Source organism: Sminthopsis crassicaudata, chromosome 1 (genome assembly GCF_048593235.1).
Source record: "Sminthopsis crassicaudata isolate SCR6 chromosome 1, ASM4859323v1, whole genome shotgun sequence".
Taxonomy (NCBI): Eukaryota; Metazoa; Chordata; class Mammalia; order Dasyuromorphia; family Dasyuridae; genus Sminthopsis; species Sminthopsis crassicaudata.
In genome coordinates, this window is record NC_133617.1 from 54,534,217 (window position 1) to 54,553,526 (window position 19,310).

The 19,310-nt window shown below is 41.8% G+C and overlaps 2 protein-coding genes across 3 annotated transcripts in view; one reads left to right on the plus strand and one right to left on the minus strand.

The window, feature by feature from the left end:
- The window catches only part of PLEKHJ1 (pleckstrin homology domain containing J1), a 35,770-nt gene extending 19,763 nt beyond the window's left edge, over nt 1-16,007 (minus strand). Inside the window, exon 1 of the mRNA XM_074304049.1 lies at nt 15,996-16,007. The gene's annotated coding sequence lies outside the window, so the exon portion shown is untranslated. The remainder of the gene's footprint in view (nt 1-15,995) is intronic.
- On the plus strand, nt 34-19,232 carry SF3A2 (splicing factor 3a subunit 2). Of its 2 annotated transcripts, none has more exons than XM_074303973.1 (9): nt 34-399; nt 5,880-6,045; nt 7,670-7,741; nt 9,500-9,546; nt 13,678-13,787; nt 16,071-16,120; nt 16,548-16,688; nt 17,337-17,405; nt 18,022-19,232. In XM_074303973.1, exons 2-9 carry the CDS (start codon nt 5,920-5,922, stop codon nt 19,087-19,089), a joined length of 1,683 nt encoding a protein of 560 aa, XP_074160074.1. In that variant the 5' UTR covers nt 34-399; nt 5,880-5,919; the 3' UTR covers nt 19,090-19,232. The 2 variants fall into 2 exon arrangements, with proteins under 2 accessions (XP_074160074.1, XP_074160065.1); XM_074303964.1 differs by having other exon boundaries at nt 34-344.
- Nucleotides 19,233-19,310: the final 78 nt, after the last annotated feature.

Genomic DNA, 19,310 nt, shown 5'->3' on the forward strand with positions numbered 1-19,310 from the left:
CCGCTATGGGCGTTTCCTTCTTGATTTCTGAAGACCCGGATGTACACGGATTCAGGGTGGGACGATTTAGAAACTAACCCCGGCCCTTTCGAGCGCTTTAGGGAAGCAAGGCTTTAGGAGGCCGTAAGCGCTTTAAGGGGCGGGGCGCCCCGCCCACCTAAATGTCCGTGAGCAAAGCGGTCAATAAAGTTTGCTAGGGCTCTTTGTCGCGCGTGCGCCGGTAGAAGCTGCCGCAGCGTTGCGCATGCGTGGAGGAAAGGTCTGACGCCGGGCTGCGAAGATAACGGCGGAGGGGCTCGTGGCGCGGGCCGCGACCCGCGCTTGGAGTTTCCGTGAGGAAGCCGGTGAGGAGACGGGAAAGGGCGCTTTGAAGTTCGAGGGACTCGAAAGGAGGAAGGAGTAATACTCGGCCCGGGAGAGAGAAAGGGGGGGAGGGGAAAGCGGCCCAAAGGCCACAGGCCCGGTGTGTCGCGTGAAGATCCCCTATCACTCCGGAGGTGGGGGGGGGGGAGGAAGAGGGGAAAGAGACGCGCCGCATCTAATGGAGTGTGGAGGGTGCCCGGGGGCGTGCACTGCGGGAGGGAGAGACGGGGGCGTGTGCTGCTGGCGTGAAAAGGGCCGCGCGCTGAAGGGGGAGGGGAGGGGCTCTGCTGGACTTGTGGGCCTGGAAAAGAGCTTCGACTGAAATACTGGCCCTACTCTTAATAGACTTCTCATTATCAGTGGCCCTACTTCCCTGGAGACAACTAAAATGTGCTTTTTAAGTATTTTGTATTTAATTTTAGGTATTTGAGTAAACTGTAAGGTCCTCAGCAACTTAAACGTGACAAAAAGTTAATAAACACTGTTGAATTTCCTTTTCCTCCGCTTAACCACGTTAGTTTTCCGGTAGCTTCTTACCCCGGCTCTGAGGGTGTCATTCCTCTACTGGTCAGAGGGGCTCTGTGCCCGGGAAGGTCTTCCCCCTCAGCCGGGGGTGGGGGGAGGGGGCGGCGGCGGGCCGCCCGTTCCTGGGAAGTCTTCCTCATCACTCCTCGTGAGTGATGCTGTCCTGGCGGCGCCGTTCGTTCTCCCATGCAGCCGGAACTGCCCTCTGCTGTCAGGGCGCGGAAGACGGGCTTCAGGCCTAACCTTAGATACTCTGTGGGCCCGCCCCAATCCCGCACCGGCCTCCTAGTGCATTTGAAGACGAAGTACCTTTGGGGAGTGTAGCAGCTTCTACCGCCTGGCCCTGGCTCTCCTCAGTCTCCTCGGCTGAGTCTTTGTTAGCCCATGCCCGCTAACCCCCATATCCCCTAAAGCTCTGTCTTTCCCCGACTCAGTCTTACTGTAGGTTTGACCGCGCTCTTCTCTTGGAAATAAATTCAAATGGTCTGTCACCTTCAAGGTCCAATACAAAAGCCTTCGCACCCGGCCCCTGGCACCGTCCCGCCCCCACGTAATCCACAGTCCAGGGACATCGGCCATCTGCCGCTCCTTGGGCACTTGCTGTCTCCCAGGCCTAAATTGCTCTTCCCCTCTCACCTTCTGGCTTCCTTCACTAAAACCCAATTGATGTAAGACATTTTTCTTCATCCTCTTTAATACTTTCCCTCTGTTTGTTTTCCCAGACTGACCCTCTCTTGTTTACGCTTACCTTGTTGGCACATTGTTGTCTCCCTGTTAACCGAGAGCTCCTTGAGAGCAGGGACTGTTTATTGCTTGTTTCCTGAACACTTCGCACATGGCCTAGTATATGATGAATGCTTGTTGATCCACTGACTGACTTCTTGGAGTCAGCTCAAGTACCAAGAAACCTTTCCTAATTCTCCTCTGTGCCCTCCCTCCCAAGTGCCTTGTTTTTATTTTACACATAGTCTTCATATGTTGATGTGTAACATGTGGTCTTCCTTGACAGAGTGTGAATTGTTTCCTTTGTATGTCAGCACCCGTCTGCCTCATTGCTTGTATGTAATAGACGCTTGTTAATTACTGTCGCACTGACTCTTCCTTGAAGAACTCTTAGAGCTATATTTTGCTTCTTTGCCAAATTTCCCCAGATCCTTGAAGATCTGACCCTAAGTTAGATGATTATGCTCTGTAGTTTACTGTCCTGCCCTAGGGCCTCAGATCATAGACCTCAGATACATATTTCACCTGCAGTATATTTTATGATATCTATCATTCCCTGCTATGTTGGGGTAAAGAGGGATTGGCAGGGCATGTGAATTTAGTTGGTCTCTTTTATTTGGGTATTTACTGACTCTCAACTATCCAGCCTGCTAGCTCAGCTTCTTGTCCCCACTGTGCCTGAGAGAAAACAGATTGATTCCGTCCTTTGTTATCATAGGACCCCGGAGAGTAGAAGGTCCGATCGACAGACACTTCTCCATGGAACGTCATGCCCCTATGCCAGGTTCTTGCTGCTGTCCTCCGTCCTGCCTCCCCTTTCAACTTTGCTTGTATGTTGTCTTACCCCATTAGTAACAGGACAGCACTTCTTACTTATTTTATCCCTAGCACATAGTACAGTGCACATAATAGATTGTAATAAATATTGAATTTATTACTTATAAAAACTATTTAATTTTATTTGTAAAAGTTATCCTCCTTATCTTGGTTAACTCACTTTTCCCACCTACCAAAGTTATGCCATCTTAAATGAGACTTTACTGCTTTGAAGCATTCTTCTATTCTCCCCTGATTGGCTCTTCTCCATGTTTTAGGCATTCTAACTTAGTTATCTTCAGCCAGATATGCCACCCATCCCTTATTTCTGTCACTGAATGACTTTACCTTATCTTTCTGAGAAAACTGAAGCCAGTCTATTACACATTTTTAGGTCTCATTTCTTTCATTCCTTATTCTCTCTTCCTTGCTCCAGTGTCCTGGGATGAGGTGATCATTTCCTTTGCCAAGGCTAGCCTTTTTACTTGTGCCCTTTCTCCCACAGATAGTTATTGGAAAGCAGTGGTAAAAAGGGAGTGTCCCTTCTCTTTGCAGGAGATAACATAAAGGGGAGCTCCTCTCGTGTTCATGTTCAGTTTGAGGCCAGTGGAGAGGTTGGTGCTACTTAGGTTCTGGAAGGGAAAGTAACAAGGCAGATGTTAAGTCTTTGAGCATTTATTAAGCACCCACTGTATGCCAGGCAATGGGTGAAATACTGGGAATACCAAGAAAGGCAAGAAATAGTTCCCACCTTTTAAGAGCTCACTGTCAAATGGTGGAAACAACACACAACAATTCTATACAAACAAGACATATACCAGATAAATTAGAGATTATCAAGAGAAAAGAGGTAGACTAGCAGTGAGGGGGATTTTGGAAGGGACATTTTAAGACTTGAAGGAACCTGTGGAAACATGGAAATGGAGATAGAGTGGAAGAGGGGGACAGCAGGGAAAACACTAGTAGTCAGAGATGGAGTGTCCTATTCAAGGAACAAGTCTGGCCAATCTCACTGGATTGTAGAATATGGGGATAGGGGATCCTGGAAGCAAGAGGGAGGGAGCCATTGGAATTGGCTGAATGGGGCAGTGGAGCGGAGGTGGGGGTGCAGGTTAGTAACAGGCACAATTGCACTTCTGAGTAGATCAGTCTGACAGCCAGCAAGTTCCTTTCATCTTTAATCTCTCCTTATCACTTGGCTTCTTCCCTATTATGTATAAATATGCCCAGGTTTCCCCCTTCACTTGACCCTGTTCCCGTCCTCTATCTCTCTACTGGTTCACAGGCAAATTCCTAGAAAAAACCATCTACACTTGTTGCCTTCACTTCCTCACCTCCCACTCAACTTCTCAGCCCATTCTAATCTGACTTTTGACTACACCATTTGACTGAAACTACTCTGTCCAAGGTTACCAGTTATCTCTCAACTGTTTATTCCTTTTCTAAGTCTTCATCCTGCTTCACCTTTCTACCGCTTTTGACATTGTTGACTGGCCATCTCCTTTTCTTGGATAAATCTTTAATCTTTTTTATTATTATTATTTTTAAAACATTGTCCTATCCAGATTTTTCTCTTGGTTGTGTGACTTTTTTTGCAGTTTCCTTTGCTAGGTTATCATCCAGTTCCTTCTGCCCCCAAAACTTGGGTGTTTCTCAAGATTTTCCCCAGGGCTACTTTTCTTCTCTCTCCAGATTTTTCTATGTCTTCATCAGTCCCAAGAAGTCTGCCATGTTTGAAAGTATTTCTCCTTTACTTCCACTTCTTGGAATTGCTAGTTTCCTTTAAAATTCAACTGAGGCCCCATAAAGCCTTTCCTCATTCCCCCAACTGCTATTTCTTCCTCCCTCCCTCCCATATTCTAATGTGTTTATTGTGTGTTTAGATTATCATCTAGCTGAATTTTCACCAAGGTGACTTATTATTAACTCAAAATTCAGTAGTGCTAAAATATAATTTATCTTTCCCCAAAACTTGTTCCTCTTCTCATGTCCTTTTTTTGTTATAGGAATCATCTTTCTTCTAAGCATTTGCATCTACAACCTCAGTCATCTGATTTTTCTTTCTTCCTTCTCCTTAGTCACTTGCCTAGTATTGTTATGATCTCCACAATGTTTCTTCTATCCTTTTCCCTTACTGAGATAACTTTAGGTTAGACCTGTTCACTTTTTACTTAGACTATTAGAAGGCTATAATTGGTCTCCTTGCTTTGCTAGACTTTCTCTTTGTTTCATTAATCTTCTGCACAGCTGCTGAAATTAACTTTCCAAAGCACATGTCTGTATATTGTTCAGCTCAGAAAATCTCTGGTTTTTTGAAGTTGTCTCCTGTTTAAATAGAAACAGCATGGCATTTAAATCCCCACATAAACTATGTCCAATCTACCTCTTTATTTACAGCCTCAGATCTTCTTATTCTCCTTCACAATTTGGTTTGTCAGATCATTTTAGGTGGTACCTGATTTGGAGTCAAGAAGACATGATACCAAATCATGCCTCAGGATACCCTAGTGCCTCATATGTAAAATAGGAATAATAAGAGTATTTCCTTTCCAGGTGTGTTATGAGTTAAAATATGTCAAAGCTTTTTTCATTCCTTAAAACACTATATAAATGATAGCTGTCACCATCTCTGCCTTTACATCTGCTATCCTCCATCTCTGTTGTGTACTTTATTAAAACTCTTATTTCTCAGAAATCATGTCTACTTCAAAACCCAGGTGCCCCCTTCCTCTGTGGAGGCTTCCCTTTGCCTCCACTCCCTCACTCCCACCTGTTAGTGCTTTTCCATGTGTTTTACTTAATACTTGTAATACTTGTATATATTTTATTCCTCATCTCCTATCAAGAATGTCAGCTCCTTGAGAACAGAGTACTCATATCAGAGTACTGGATATAAAAACTATGTGTTTTTATATCCAGATCACAGAGTAAACATTTAATAAGTATTTGATTTGAATTAAACAACTTAAGAGGTGGAAAGGGAGGGAGGCCACACTGACAAAACATGACTGAGGCTTCGGGAAGGGGAGATTCAATACTTTAAAAGTTAATTTGCTGAATAGACCAGAGATGCTGAACACCTTGTAGAAAAAGGAATTCAGAGGAAGGAGTAAGGAGGACAGTTTCCTATAGAGGAGGGTGTGATATGAAGGTGAAATTTTCCATCAACTTAGTAAGTTTGAACCTGATATGGAGGATGTGGTGTTGGGGAAACTGTGGAGAATTTGAATGAGGGAAGTGAAGTAGGGAAGATTGCAGACTCAGGCTAGATTTCAAGAAGCTGTTCATAAGCAGGTTTACATTTCCCTTGGTGATAGCTTTTACCATTGGTGTACTATGTTGTATTTCTATTTTGAATCTAAAACTGGTTTGGAGAGGATTTGTCCAATTTCTAAAATTTAAATCTTGCCCTGGGTTAATTTTCATCTTGTTCTTTCCATCTTATTTTGCAGATTTTTTTACTTTGTGGACTGAAGTCCAAAGACCATCACCATGGATTTTCAACATCGGCCTGGAGGCAAGACTGGGAGTGGTGGGGTGGCTTCATCTTCTGAGAGCAACCGAGATAGAAGGGAGCGCCTCAGACAGCTTGCTCTTGAAACAATTGATATCAACAAGGTAAAATTTACTCCATGTTAGTTTGAAAAAGCCACCTGGCTGTCTTGGTTTTTAGAATTTGATATGATATCTCAGCTTGGTAGGTTGGGGCTTCCTCTATTCCATCTCCTTATATCCTGCATTTTGAACAGCAGCATCTTATATTAAAAAGCTCATAGCCCTAGGAATCAGGAGAATCCATTCTGGTGTCAGCATCATCACTTTCCTTGCTTTAGTTAACCTCTTTGCTTCTCAGTTTTCTTCAACCATAAAATGAGTGGCTTGGACCAAATGATCCACTAAAGTTTTCTTCTGACACATGTGTGGTCCTATTGATTACAATAAGAAGATTGAAGTAAAGAAATAGGATGGACAATATCTTAAGCCTTTTAATAATGAAACACAAATTCTAGCAAAATGCCAATACAAAATTGAAGGAAGAAGATATGAGGGTTGAATTGTGGTTTTCCTTTGTTTTAGGTCCATGGCAACCTGAGCAGTTGCACATGAGAGTTTCTTTTCCATATTCATTCCATTTTACTATAACTCTTAATGTCTGCTACTGACATGGCCTATTGGATTCTCATGAGAGTTCAGGATACTTGGGTTCTGCAGTATGAACATGGGCAAGTAACATTGCCTTTTCAAACTTGATCACTTCTCAAAAATGGGGGAATTATTTTCCTTTTTGATTTGATTTTTTTTCTTGTGCAGCATGATAAATGTGGAAATATGTATAGAAGAATTGAAACTATATTGGAGTATATGCTCTCTGGAAAAGGAGGATGAGGAGAAGGGAGGAAGAAAATTTTGGAGCACAAGGTTTTGCAAGGATGAATGTTGAAAACAATCTTTGCATGTATTTTGAAAATAAAAAACTATTGTTAGAATGGAGGAATTAATATCATATCTTCTCAAAGTTGGTATAAGATAATCTTTTCTTCCGTCCAAAAATCTGTGATTCTTTGATTTTGATACCTTTTTTAATGAATGTATCTTTTCCAATACTACTGGCTCTTTCAAAGAATAGCAGTTTGTAAAATGATGATCAACCAAATAATAAGGTTTAATATCTTTTTTTTATTTTCCCCTAATGGAATGAGCTGCTTCTCATTATACACTAAAACTCCTTTTTTATACCCTTCTCTCTCAAATATAAGGTCCTTTGGGGGAGTTTTTTTGGTTTGTTTCTTTTTGAGAGGAGTGGTTTCTATATTTCTCAGCACCTAGCATTGGGTCCAATGCATTCAAAATGTTAAATTGAATTGACTCTTAAGTTTTTGATTTAATGAATCCTCATCCTCCTTATCCTCATTCATATCTCTCTTTGACCAAGAGGTAAGTGGCTGTCTCTAGGAATTCGAAAAAATTCTTCTGTTAAAGCCAAAAAAAGAAACTCTTCCTCCCTTTTCCCTTCCTTTAAATTGTACAGGTCTTTGGGGGGAGAGGGAGAGGGAGGAGTGTGTATGTGTGTGTGTGTGTGTGTGTGTGTGACCAGTAACTCAATTAAGAAATGTCTCACCTATCCAAAGAAATAATTGGTCACAGGATACTGTTTTATCTGCCCTCTTTTGGTAATGTTAAGCATCTTACCGTATTTGTGATTTTCATTTCATTTATTTAAATTATATTTTTACTTTTCTAGGATCCCTATTTTATGAAAAATCATTTGGGTTCCTATGAATGCAAACTCTGTTTAACACTTCACAACAATGAGGTGAGTTATGTTTTGAGTTTAACAGTTTGTTTATCTGAGGCAGGAGGGTGGCACGGTGGATAAAGTGCTGGGTTTGGAATCTGAAAGATTTCTCTCCTGGGGTTCAAATCTGGCTTCGGATACTAGCCTTGTGACCCGGGACAAGTCATTTACCATTGTTTGCCTCACTTTCCTCATCTATAAAATGATCTGGAAAAAGAAATTGTAGACCATCCCAATATCTTTGCCAAAAAAACCCAAATGGAGTTTGAAGAATTGGACAAGACTTAAACTACTGAACAACAAAACCAATTGAGGAGCTGTAGTCCTATGTGGCCTTGAAACTTTGGGGTTTTTTTCTGTGATCAGAAATAGATGATAATTCCTAGAGGAACATGAGAAGCTAGTTTCTGAATATTAACATATATCTGTATAGTGAGATGAAATCTGGGCTTCCTCAAGGGAATGTAACATGTAATAAAAATATCATCTTACTAGCTACACTCAGCGAAAGAACTCTGGTAGATGACTATGAACCACTACATAGAATTTCCAATCCCTCTAATTTTGTCCGTCTGCATTTTGGATTTCCTTCACAGACTAAATGTACACTATCTCAAAGTCCGATTCTTTTTGTACAGCAAAACAACTCTTTGGTCACGTATACATATATTGTATTTAATTTATACTCTAACATATTTAACATGTATTGGTCAACCTGCCATCTGGAGGGGGGGAAGGAGGGGAAAAATTGGAACAAATGGTTTGACAGTTGTCATTGTTGTAAAATTCCCCTGCAAATATCTGGTAAATAAAAACTTATTAGATATGAAAAAAAAAAAAAACATCATCTTCTTACCTCGGAAGTTTAAGAAATTAGAGCAAGTGTTCTACAACTAGTCTACAAAATGTTTAGGAATATGAATCACATTTCCAATATTCACTGAAGTTAGTATTTGTAAATTGATTGATGTTTATTAGAAGTGTCTTTAAAAAAAAAAAAAAAAAAAAAAAAAAAGCTTGATTAGACTAGATAATCTGACAGACATGACAGTTGGTGTCCAAAATAAATTCAGCATGTTGGAAAAATAGGTTAAAGCTAATAAAATAAAATGTAATAAAGTTAAATATAAAATCCTATGTTTTGGTTCTGAAATTAGTTAAACAGGTAAAGGATAGGAAGCATGACTAATAATTTCATGTGAAAAATACCTGGAGTTTTAGTGAACTTTTTTTTTTTTTTTTTTTTTTTTTTTTTTTTGGCTGAGGCAATTAATTGGGGTTAAGTGACTTGCCTAGGATCACACATAAAACTCAGCAATGTGTTTTGATAGCCAAAAAATACTGATGTGGTTCTAGGCTGTATTCATAGCAAGTTAATATCCATGAATGGTGGTCATATAGGATTTTGTCCTCTCCAGAGCTTGACTTTAAGTACTGAAAAAGTTGTTAAGTGAAACAGGAATTAATTTGTTCAGTTGGACCTTGTAGGCCAAACCTTAGTAGGACTGCTGAGTGGAATTTAAAAGGTAATAGGTTTCAGTCCATTCTTAAATCGATCTTAACAGTCAGAGGCCCAGGGCCCAGGGATGCATTAGGAGAAAGGGCATCTCTCATCCTTAGAGGCCTTTCAGCAGAGGCTTAGGTAGCTTTTCCAGGCATGTGGAAGAGAGAATTCACACTTGGGTTAGCAATTGAAATGAGATCCCATTGTCCTTATGATTCTGTGAAACTTCTGGTAATTCACCCCAACTTTTTTTGTGTGTTTCCCCCCTCTAGGGAAGCTACCTAGCTCATACTCAAGGAAAAAAGCATCAAACAAATTTGTAAGTATTTATAGTTAGAACTTTTAGGAACCTGATGTTGAAGTTATTAGTCACTTGTACTTATCTCCACTTAATTCCTTGTCTTCTTAAGTTCCTATTAAAATTCCATCTTTTAAAAGAAGCCTTTTTAAGCCTTTAAAAGAAACCTCCTAATTCTAGTGCCTTCTCTGTTAATTATTTCTTTTTATCCTGCTTATAACTTGTTTATAGTACATATTTATTTGCTAATTGTTTCACCCATCAAATTGTTAGCTCCTCAAGGGCAGGGCAAGGACTTTTGCCTCTTTACTATGGTGCATATATTTAATAAATTTCTATTGTCTGGCTGACTTTTGCCATATATCTTTAGATTTGATTATTTAGTATTCAGAGAACTGATAGGAAATACACTCTGCTTTTATTTTAGACATTGTTTCTTGAATTAAAGCATCCATGGGGTTCTACAGATAAGCACAACAGCAAAACCTTATTCTTGTGATCAGGTATCTTCTTGAACAGGGACTAGCCAACTATAGGACTGCTAAGAATGATTTTTACATTTTTAAATAAAGGTTTTATTGTAATTAAAAACTTAAAAACCATTCTACATACAAAAATTGCCCTCAGGCAATAGTTTGTTGACTCCTGTTCTAGAAGCACACATTATTTGTCTCCAATAATATCTCATGTGAGACGTTTTATCTCAGTTAAAATATATATGAAATAATGAGGTGTTTATTTTTACTCTTAATGTGATGTAATTTTTTTTTCTTTAATTAAATTTTTTTTTTTTGGCATAATATGCATTATAGATAATTGGGAAAAGTAAGGATAATAGTCACAAGAAAGCAAAAATGTTAATTGTCTGGCAGTGAAACAGATATCCATGAATGTAATTTGAGTGCCAAATTTCAAAATACCAGAGAAGTATAAGAGCAATAATAACTGTCTTCAATTTAAGTTTATATTTTTAAAAAGTAAATTCTTAATTGATTTATCTTGGGTTTTTTTTTTTTTTTTTATCATCTACAGTTCCCACAGTACTTCCCATCCCTACCCCCCATTCCAGAAAGTTATCTTTTAAAATAAAAAAGGAAAAAGAGGAAGAAAAAAATTGAGCAAAACTATGGAAAAGTCATCTAGGCTTTTCTCCCAGTCTCTGTGACAAGGAGCTAAGGAGGAGGTGCCACCTTAGATCTCTTCTTTGGGGTCAAGCTTGGCCATTAGATCTGCACAGCTTTTCAGCGTGTACTTTCCAGTTTTCTCATCCTTTGTTGTTTTCCTGCTTCTGTTTCTTTTACTTGACACCAGTTTACATTTTCTTGTGTTTCTCTTCTATATCCATCATAGTTACCTTTCTTTCTAATGTGATGTTTTTTCATCACTCATACACTGCAGTGTAGTCAGCTGAGCTCAACTGATCATCCTTTTTGTGCAGTGCAGCACTTTGTACAGTGGCACATACATTAAGACAAAGGATGTATCCATGGACTGGCAGAACAGAAGCTGTATGAAATGAAGGATGCAATTTTACTGTTTCTTAAGAATTCAGAGAAGCATAGGCTGATTTAGCTGAATGAAGGGAAAGGAAATCATCAGAATCATATTTACTTTTAAATAGTTATATCTGGTTGATCATGATTTGCTATGTAATCAACTTTAAAAAGGTCTCTGATTCTAGCAAAATTACAAATAAATTTATAAGTAAAACAGTAAAATCAAAAGCAACTTTAAAAAAAAAGTGAAACTATGATGAACTAAAGCCAAGAAAGAATGCTGATTTATGTAAGTCAAAAGGGAAATGGAAGTAGTTAGGAATCATCTTAAAAGATGAATTAGCATGTACAATGTTACAATTACAAAATACTTACCGATTTGTATTCATCACATTCTTTTCACTAAATTACTTGTAATCCGTCTAAATCTGGAGGGGGAGGGGGATCTGAATATAAAAGTTTTGGGTTTTGTTTTTGTTTTTTAAGGCTTGAAATTTTAAAAGTTATTGGTCTTAATTATTTAGTACAAAAGTACCAGAGTTATAGTAATGAACATTTTAAAATGTTCTAGTAGCAAGCATATATTAAATGCTTATTATGTGCCAGGCACAGTGTGATAAGGCTGGGAGTACAAAGTAAGACAAAACAATCCCAGGCTTCAAGGGGCTCACATTCTTCTGAGGGACCATATGCAGACAACCATGTCCAAACAAGATAGCTACAGGGTAAATTGGTGATAATTTTAGTGGGAAGGCAGTAGCATTGGGTGAGACTGGAAAGACTTTTTTTTTTTTTTTGCAAAAGGTCTGATTTTAGCTGAGACATGAAGGAAGCTAGAGAGCTGTGGAAGAAAGGTGAAGAGGTAGAAAATTGCTGACCTGGAGGACAGCCAGTAGAAATACAGGGAGTCAGGAGTGTCTTATACAGGAGACAGAAGAGACCCATTTCACTGGATGGAATTTCATATAGGGGAGCAAAGTGTAAGAAGATAAGAAAGGTTGGAGGAAGGTCAGGTTATGAAGGGCTTTGAAAGCCAAGCAGGGTTTATATTTGATCCTAAGGTTAATAGAGAGCTACTGGAGTTAATATTGAGATAGGGGGAATGATGTGATCAGACCTGTACTTGAGGGAAATCATTTTGACAGTTGAGTAGAAGATGGCCTGGAATGGGGACATACTTGTGGTAGGGAGATCCCCTTCTCTCTCCCTCCTTTCCCCCCCACCTCTGGCAGACTGTTACAGTAAGCCAAGTAGGGGGTGATGAGGGCCTTATCTAGAGTGGTAGCAGTGTCGGGAAAGAAGAGAAAGCTCATAAGAAATGTTACAGATATAAAATTGACAGGTCTTGGCAACAGATTGGACACTGCCTCACTGAGAGGCAGTGAGGAATTAAAGAGGACACCTAGATTGTGACTTGAGGGTGATAGTACCCTTGACAGTAATAGGGAAGTTAGGAGAAGGGGAGACTTTGCGGGTCGAGATATAATATGTTCTATTTTGAACATGTTGAGTTTAAAGTGTCTGGGATATCTACTTCAAGATGGCTAGAAAGCTATTGGAGACATGGGACAAGACCCCAGAATAGAGGATGGAATCTGGTAAATCGTTCTGAGAATCATCTTCGTAGAGATGATAATTTAATCCATAGGAAGTGAGATCACTAACTGAAATGGTAGAGAGGGAGAGGAGACAGGGATCCTAGGACAGAGCTTTGGAGGGCACCCATGAGGCTGAAGGTTCCCCTGAATTTTTGAAGTGTTTCTGGCTGCTACTACAGAAAATTTGAGAATCATTTCTTGAAGGGATGTCCAAATGTTGTTTGAAGCCTGCTGAAGTTATCATTTTAAGTTGTTAAAATCCTCATCACTACCCAAGCTGTAAAACCAAGCAAAAGGTATAAGGGAAGGTTATAGGTATATGTTGAATCTCTTCTGCTTGCAAAGCCTTGGAGAAGATTCCAGAGTTCGGACCTGTCCCAAGCAGGGAACTCAGTTTTCATTTTCATATTTTAGGACTCTGAAGTGAGAAAGAAGGGAAGAATGCTTAAGTAAAGAAAGGGCAGCTTAATCTGTGACCTTGGAGAGCCATAGATCCCCTCCCATATTGCCCACCTGTCACTTGGTTAGTTGTTCTGTGAATGTGAGTGAGTGGTTGTTTTCAGTCCTGTGTGTAGATAAAGATTTCTACTTCAAACCGCTCTTTCCCATATGTTTGTGGTCTGATGGGAAGAGAGCTAGATAGTAAAGCCAGAGAACTTGCCTCAAGTCCTGGCACTATTATATGATCATGTTATTGAATCTCTTTAAGCCATGATTTCTAATCTATTGAAGGATTTGGAGCTTGATGACATCTGAACTTCTTTCCAGCTCTCATTCATTCCTTTTTTTCTCTTTCCATTCTCACCATACCCCTTTGAAGTAGGCATAATAAGTATGATTCTTTGAGTTTCAAGAAGGTAACTAGAAGAGAGGCCCATGGATGATCAACTTTGAGTGGGGAGGTGGGGGTGTCACATCAAGAAAGTGACAGAGCCAAACTGGAGCCCAGGCCTCCTGGCTCCTACTTTAACCTTTTTCACCAGAATAAGGGATTTTCCCTTTAAGACCACTTAAGAGACATAGCAGGACACTAATTCTTTTATTGTGGTTGATGTTAGAGCTCGGAGAGCTGCAAAAGAAGCCAAGGAGGCTCCAGCCCAGCCAGCCCCAGAGAAAGTCAAAGTGGAAGTGAAGAAGTTTGTGAAAATTGGTCGTCCAGGGTACAAAGGTATGTGTCCCTCAGGCGAACCAAACTTGGAGGACAGTACAGCAGGTGGTCTCTGCAGCTGCTCTTTGAATTGTAAATAAGCTTTTTAGCTACTGTAATCAGTGACCCTGAAATCCTCCCTTTACCTATAGAAAAACTGTTAATTTTTGGAATTCATACCAGGAATCCAGTCAACTCCCCAGAATCTCCTCCCAGTTCTTTTTACAGACCTTTCTGTCACACCGAATAATGGTCTATTCCTCCTTTGTGAGGTGTTCAGAATTGTTGGCAGGCTGTCTAACCTAGTAATGTATAATCCTGACTTGTAAAATGCCCTTTGGTCAATATGAATACTTCTAAGGGAGAAGGTGTTCCATTTGTCTTCCTTTAAAATGAGTGTTTTACCAACTATCCCAGGTTATAAAAGGCACTAGTACCAGATTTGAATAGCCTTCCCCCCTCTTTATGACTCCATCTTGGTGATTTTTACCTTTTAGCACAGGACTCCTAGACCCACATAACAGAATGCCATTTGATAGTGCCTTCATTTTTCCAAAGGACAACACTCAGTGAAATTAGCACTGCTCTTTCTCTAGATCCAATACAGAAACCTGTTTGTTTGTTTGTTTTTTTCTGTTTTATATTGATTTATGAATGATTACTGTTCCTCTTCTCCTTCTCCTTTTTATTAATGTCTATTTCAGAGAAACTTTATCCCCAGGGAAGTTGTATAGTTAAGCTAGATTGCTTTATGGAGTCAGTAGCCAAAAACCTCTTGACCTGAGAGATTTTTAACTTGGAGCTGGGCAGAAATCCTCTTAACAGTCAGGTCATTTTCACCTCATCTCAAGCCTTGGACCAAAGCCTGGTCTACAAAGCCAAGAAGTGTAGAGAGATTGTTCATCTTCATAAACAGCTCTTGCCCTTGAGGCAAGGTTTGCACATTCATTTTGATTGTTGTGCTCATATTTAGATTGATTTTATTGTCATTTTTAGAATTATTTTCACTCTAATAGTTACTGAACACCTTTCATGTGCAGAACACTAGTGGAAGGAAAGCAGCTAGTCTGGTAGGGACTCACACAGGAGGTAACTGTAACAGAATTACATGGGCTTTAAAGAGGCACAAAGTAGTGAGGAATACAGCCTTTACTATGAGCTGTCTTAGAAAGTTTCATGGAGGAGGTGGGATTTTAATTGGGTTTGAGATCATGGGTACAAATTCAGTAAGACAGAACGGAAATAATGGCAGGAAAGGGCAAACATGTGAGAGGCACACTACAAGACTATGAAGTTGACCTGAGATTGGATTACTCAGATGGAAGTAACATGAAATACAGTTGTAATGAGGGTCTTAAATAATGCCTTATAAAGGAGTTTGAATTTCCTTGTTAGCCATAGACAGTGTTTGAGCAGAGGAATAACATAACCAGAGAGATACTTAAGAAGGATTCTTGGAGAAAGGATATGAGAAGGCTTGTGTCAGGAGGCTGTTGTACTGATAACAAGCATTTGAGCACAGATGCCATTTTATTTTAACTTTATGTCTTCTACAGTTGGCCTAAATGAATACCTTTGTTACTGAGCTGATGATCACCCAAAGGAGCCTTCAAAGTAGCTGCACTTAGCTTTTCAGGATTAGGGCTAGACCCCTAGAGGCTACCTGGCACACAGAGGAGACACTGAGGTCCAGCTGGTCACACAGATAGCAAGGAGAGGGCTAGGATTTGAACTCAGAAATCCATTGCTCTTTCCACATTTACTATACAGTCTTGTATATGAAGTGCCAAGTGAAGTATATCTGTAGTAAATAATATTGTTATTTAGTCTTTTTTCAAGAAGAAGGGGACCGAATAAAATTATTTTAAAGATTTTTTTTTCAATTAACAAAGATCTTCTCTTTTCCACTCTTCCCCCTAGTGATGGGGAAAAAGAAGGGGGGGGGGGAGAAAAACCTGTGTAACAAGCACAGTCAATCAGAAGTAATTTCCCCCCCTCAGCATGTCCCTAAAATCTGTAAGTCAGTCTGTATCCTGAGTCCCTTACCTTTCTCTGACCTGGTGGGTTGCGGGTTTCATCATGGATCAGAGGACAACTTCTTTCAAAGAATCCAGCATCTGTTAACTGCTTTTATCAGCATGTATTTGATGCTGGATGTTGTAGAGAAGAGACTGTCCTTGCCCTTGGGTTTCTTACAGTCTGTGCAGGATGTATTGTAAGAAGTATAGCTTGGGGGGGGGGGGGCATACAAGTCTTTGGGATGGGCTTTGTTAGAGTGACCGACTTCTTGTTTGTCTGTGTCAGTGACCAAGCAGCGGGACACGGAGATGGGCCAGCAGAGCCTCCTCTTCCAGGTAAGCCGTCCACTTGCCCATACCCACCACCCTTTGTGAATGAGCATGTTCCTTTATGGGAGTTCAGAAGAAAGATCCCTTTTTCTTCCTTTCTTTCTTTTTTGTTGTTGTCGTTGCTGTTGCTGCTGAGCCAATTGGGGTTAAGTGACTTGCCCAGGGTCACATAGCTAGGAAGTGTTAAGTGTCTGAGACCACATTTGAATTCAAGTCTTCCTGACTTCAGCTGTGGTGCTGCACCACCTAGTTGCCCCTAGATCCCTTTTTCTTAAGAACTCTGATTGGTCCCCAAATGATCAGGCCGATCTTTCCTCTTTGTGCTATGTAATATGTTTGTCTGTTCTAGAATTTCCGAGGCCTTGGTTACATCTTGACCTTTCCCTTCCTCCTGTCCTATTAACCACTTGTGCTCCTGGGCCTGTCGCTACAGATTGACTATCCTGAGATTGCTGAGAGCATCATGCCACGCCACCGATTCATGTCTGCCTATGAGCAGAGGATTGAACCCCCAGACAGACGCTGGCAGTATCTTTTGATGGCAGCAGAACCCTATGAAACCATTGCTTTTAAGGTAATGTAAGAGAAAGTGGAAAGACTGGGGTTCTTTTACCCTTGCCCCTCTAAACCTTATGCTTCCCTCCAAATCTCTATATCCTTCTTTTAGAATAGTTTCTCCAGTGTTTATTGAACCCTCTGCACCTTAGATGCCATTTTAGGGCTGTAGATGGTAGGTGGGGGCAGTTGCTCTGATTCTGATAATCGTAAATGAGAATATTTATCCTGACTATCAGGATATAAGAGGATATGGAGATATATATAAGAGAAGATGCTTTAAGACAGGAATAACATGGTGGATTTAAGATGGGATATTATCCCTCCCACTAATACTTTCTACCAATCTCTGGTACTTCCAGATGTCTCTCTCCAGCCCAGGTCTCCTTCTGAGCTCCAGTGCCTGTTATATATCTGAAACTAGGTATCCCCTAGCCATCCTTCCCTCAGCATATCCAAAGCAGAACCTGTGATCTTTCCCTCCCTCCTCCCTGTTTCTGACCTCATCCATTTTGGGAATAAGACCCTCAAACCTTCAGAGCTCTCAAACTGTACATGTGGAATTAGCTTCTCAGGGTGGGTAGAAAGTATGAAAACTCTGGACAAATCAATCTCCAAATTATCTGTCACTCTGCTGACCCTGTCTGATCTCTTTCTTTCTGCTCAGGTTCCAAGTAGAGAGATTGACAAGGCTGAGGGGAAGTTTTGGACCCACTGGAATAGAGAAACCAAGCAGGTAACCAGTGATTCCTTGCCCTTGAGTTGAGGGAATTGCCCTAAATGATTTTTTTGCGATCTCTAGCTCTGAAGTTTTCCAGTTTGGGGGTCCCTTTAAGTTCGGGTGAGTGAGTAGCTTCACAAAACTTGCTTAAAGGGTCATTGTAAGCTGGGATAGACATTTCCAGACCGCTGGCATTACCACATCAACTACTTTTTATGGTTGACTTGTCAAGAGTGGCCACTTCTGTGGCTAAGAGCCACAAGTCTCCTAAGTCTGCACCCACCACGAGCTGGAAATCTCAGCTGACCCCAGAGTGCGCCACTCCAGCTTGTGGCCAAGGGCCTGGTAGGGGAGGGCCTCTGTTCTTGCTTGTGTGGCCGAAACAGGTTTTCACTTGGTGAGTATTGATCTGGTTCAGTTTTGGGTTAAGATACACATTTGTCTCCCATTCCAGGCTATAGAGCAGTTTGGAAAGACTTGAGCACCTGCTTTAAGGGGAGGAAGTAGCTCTAAGCAAGGTTTATTGAACTTCCCTGGTGTAGGGGTAGAAGAGTGAACGTGGGGACTCCTGCCAGGCTCTCATGTCTCAGAAATTTGGCTTCTCTCTCTCTCTTTTTTTTTTTTTCCCCAGTTTTTTCTCCAGTTCCATTTTAAGATGGAGAAGCCTCCTGCTCCCCCAGCTCTCCCGGCTGGGCCTCCAGGAGTGAAGCGACCCCCACCCCCACTGATGAATGGTTTGCCTCCTCGACCACCTCTGCCAGAGTCCTTGCCACCACCACCTCCGGGTGGCATGCCTCTGCCTCCCATGCCTCCCAGTGGGCCTGCACCCCCGGGTCCTCCTGGACCTCCTCAAATGCCCCCTCCTGCACCTGGAGTGCATCCCCCTGCTCCTGGGGTTCATCCCCCGGCTCCTGGGGTCCATCCCCCGGCTCCTGGAGTGCACCCTCCAGCTCCTGGGGTACACCCCCCTACGCCCGGGGTTCATCCTCCAGCTCCTGGGGTACACCCCCCAGCTCCTGGGGTACACCCTCCTACTCCTGGAGTACATCCTCCAGCTCCTGGGGTACATCCTGCAGCACCTGGAGTACATCCCCCAACTCCAGGAGTACACCCCCCAGCACCTGGGGTGCATCCTCAAGCTCCAGGAGTACACCCACAGGCACCTGGGGTACATCCTCAAGCTCCTGGGGTACACCCACAGGCACCTGGAGTTCATCCTCAAGCTCCTGGGGTACACCCACAGGCACCTGGAGTTCATCCTCAAGCTCCTGGGGTACACCCACAAGCACCTGGGGTTCATCCTCAGGCTCCTGGGGTACACCCACAAGCACCTGGGGTTCATCCTCAGGCTCCTGGGGTACACCCACAAGCACCTGGGGTTCATCCTCAGGCTCCAGGGGTACATCCCCAAGCTCCTGGAGTTCATCCCCAAGCTGGGGTTCATCCTCAAGCACCTGGGGTTCACCCTCAAGCTCCAGGGGTTCATCCCCAGGCTCCTGGGGTTCATCCCCAGGCTCCAGGGGTTCATCCCCAGGCTCCAGGGGTTCATCCTCAAGCTCCAGGTGTTCACCCCCAGGCTCCAGGTGTACACCCCCCAAACCCAGGAGTACATCCCCCAACTCCTATGCCCCCAATGTTGCGTCCCCCTCTTCCCTCGGAAGGACCTGGGAATATTCCTCCTCCTCCACCAACCAATTGAAAAGCTTTTCATCCTCCCCTACCAAGTTGGTTCTTATTTACATTGTATCATTTCCCCAAAGACAGGTTTGGTGTTTTTTGTACAGGGATTTGAACTCTGTCCTCAAAGTTGATTAAATAGGTTTATACCTTCTTTACATTGAATGGAATGATGTGGAATGGCCTCATTAAGTTATGGTAGAGTCCCAATCAGGTCAGATGCCACCTTTCACTGGTTTCTAG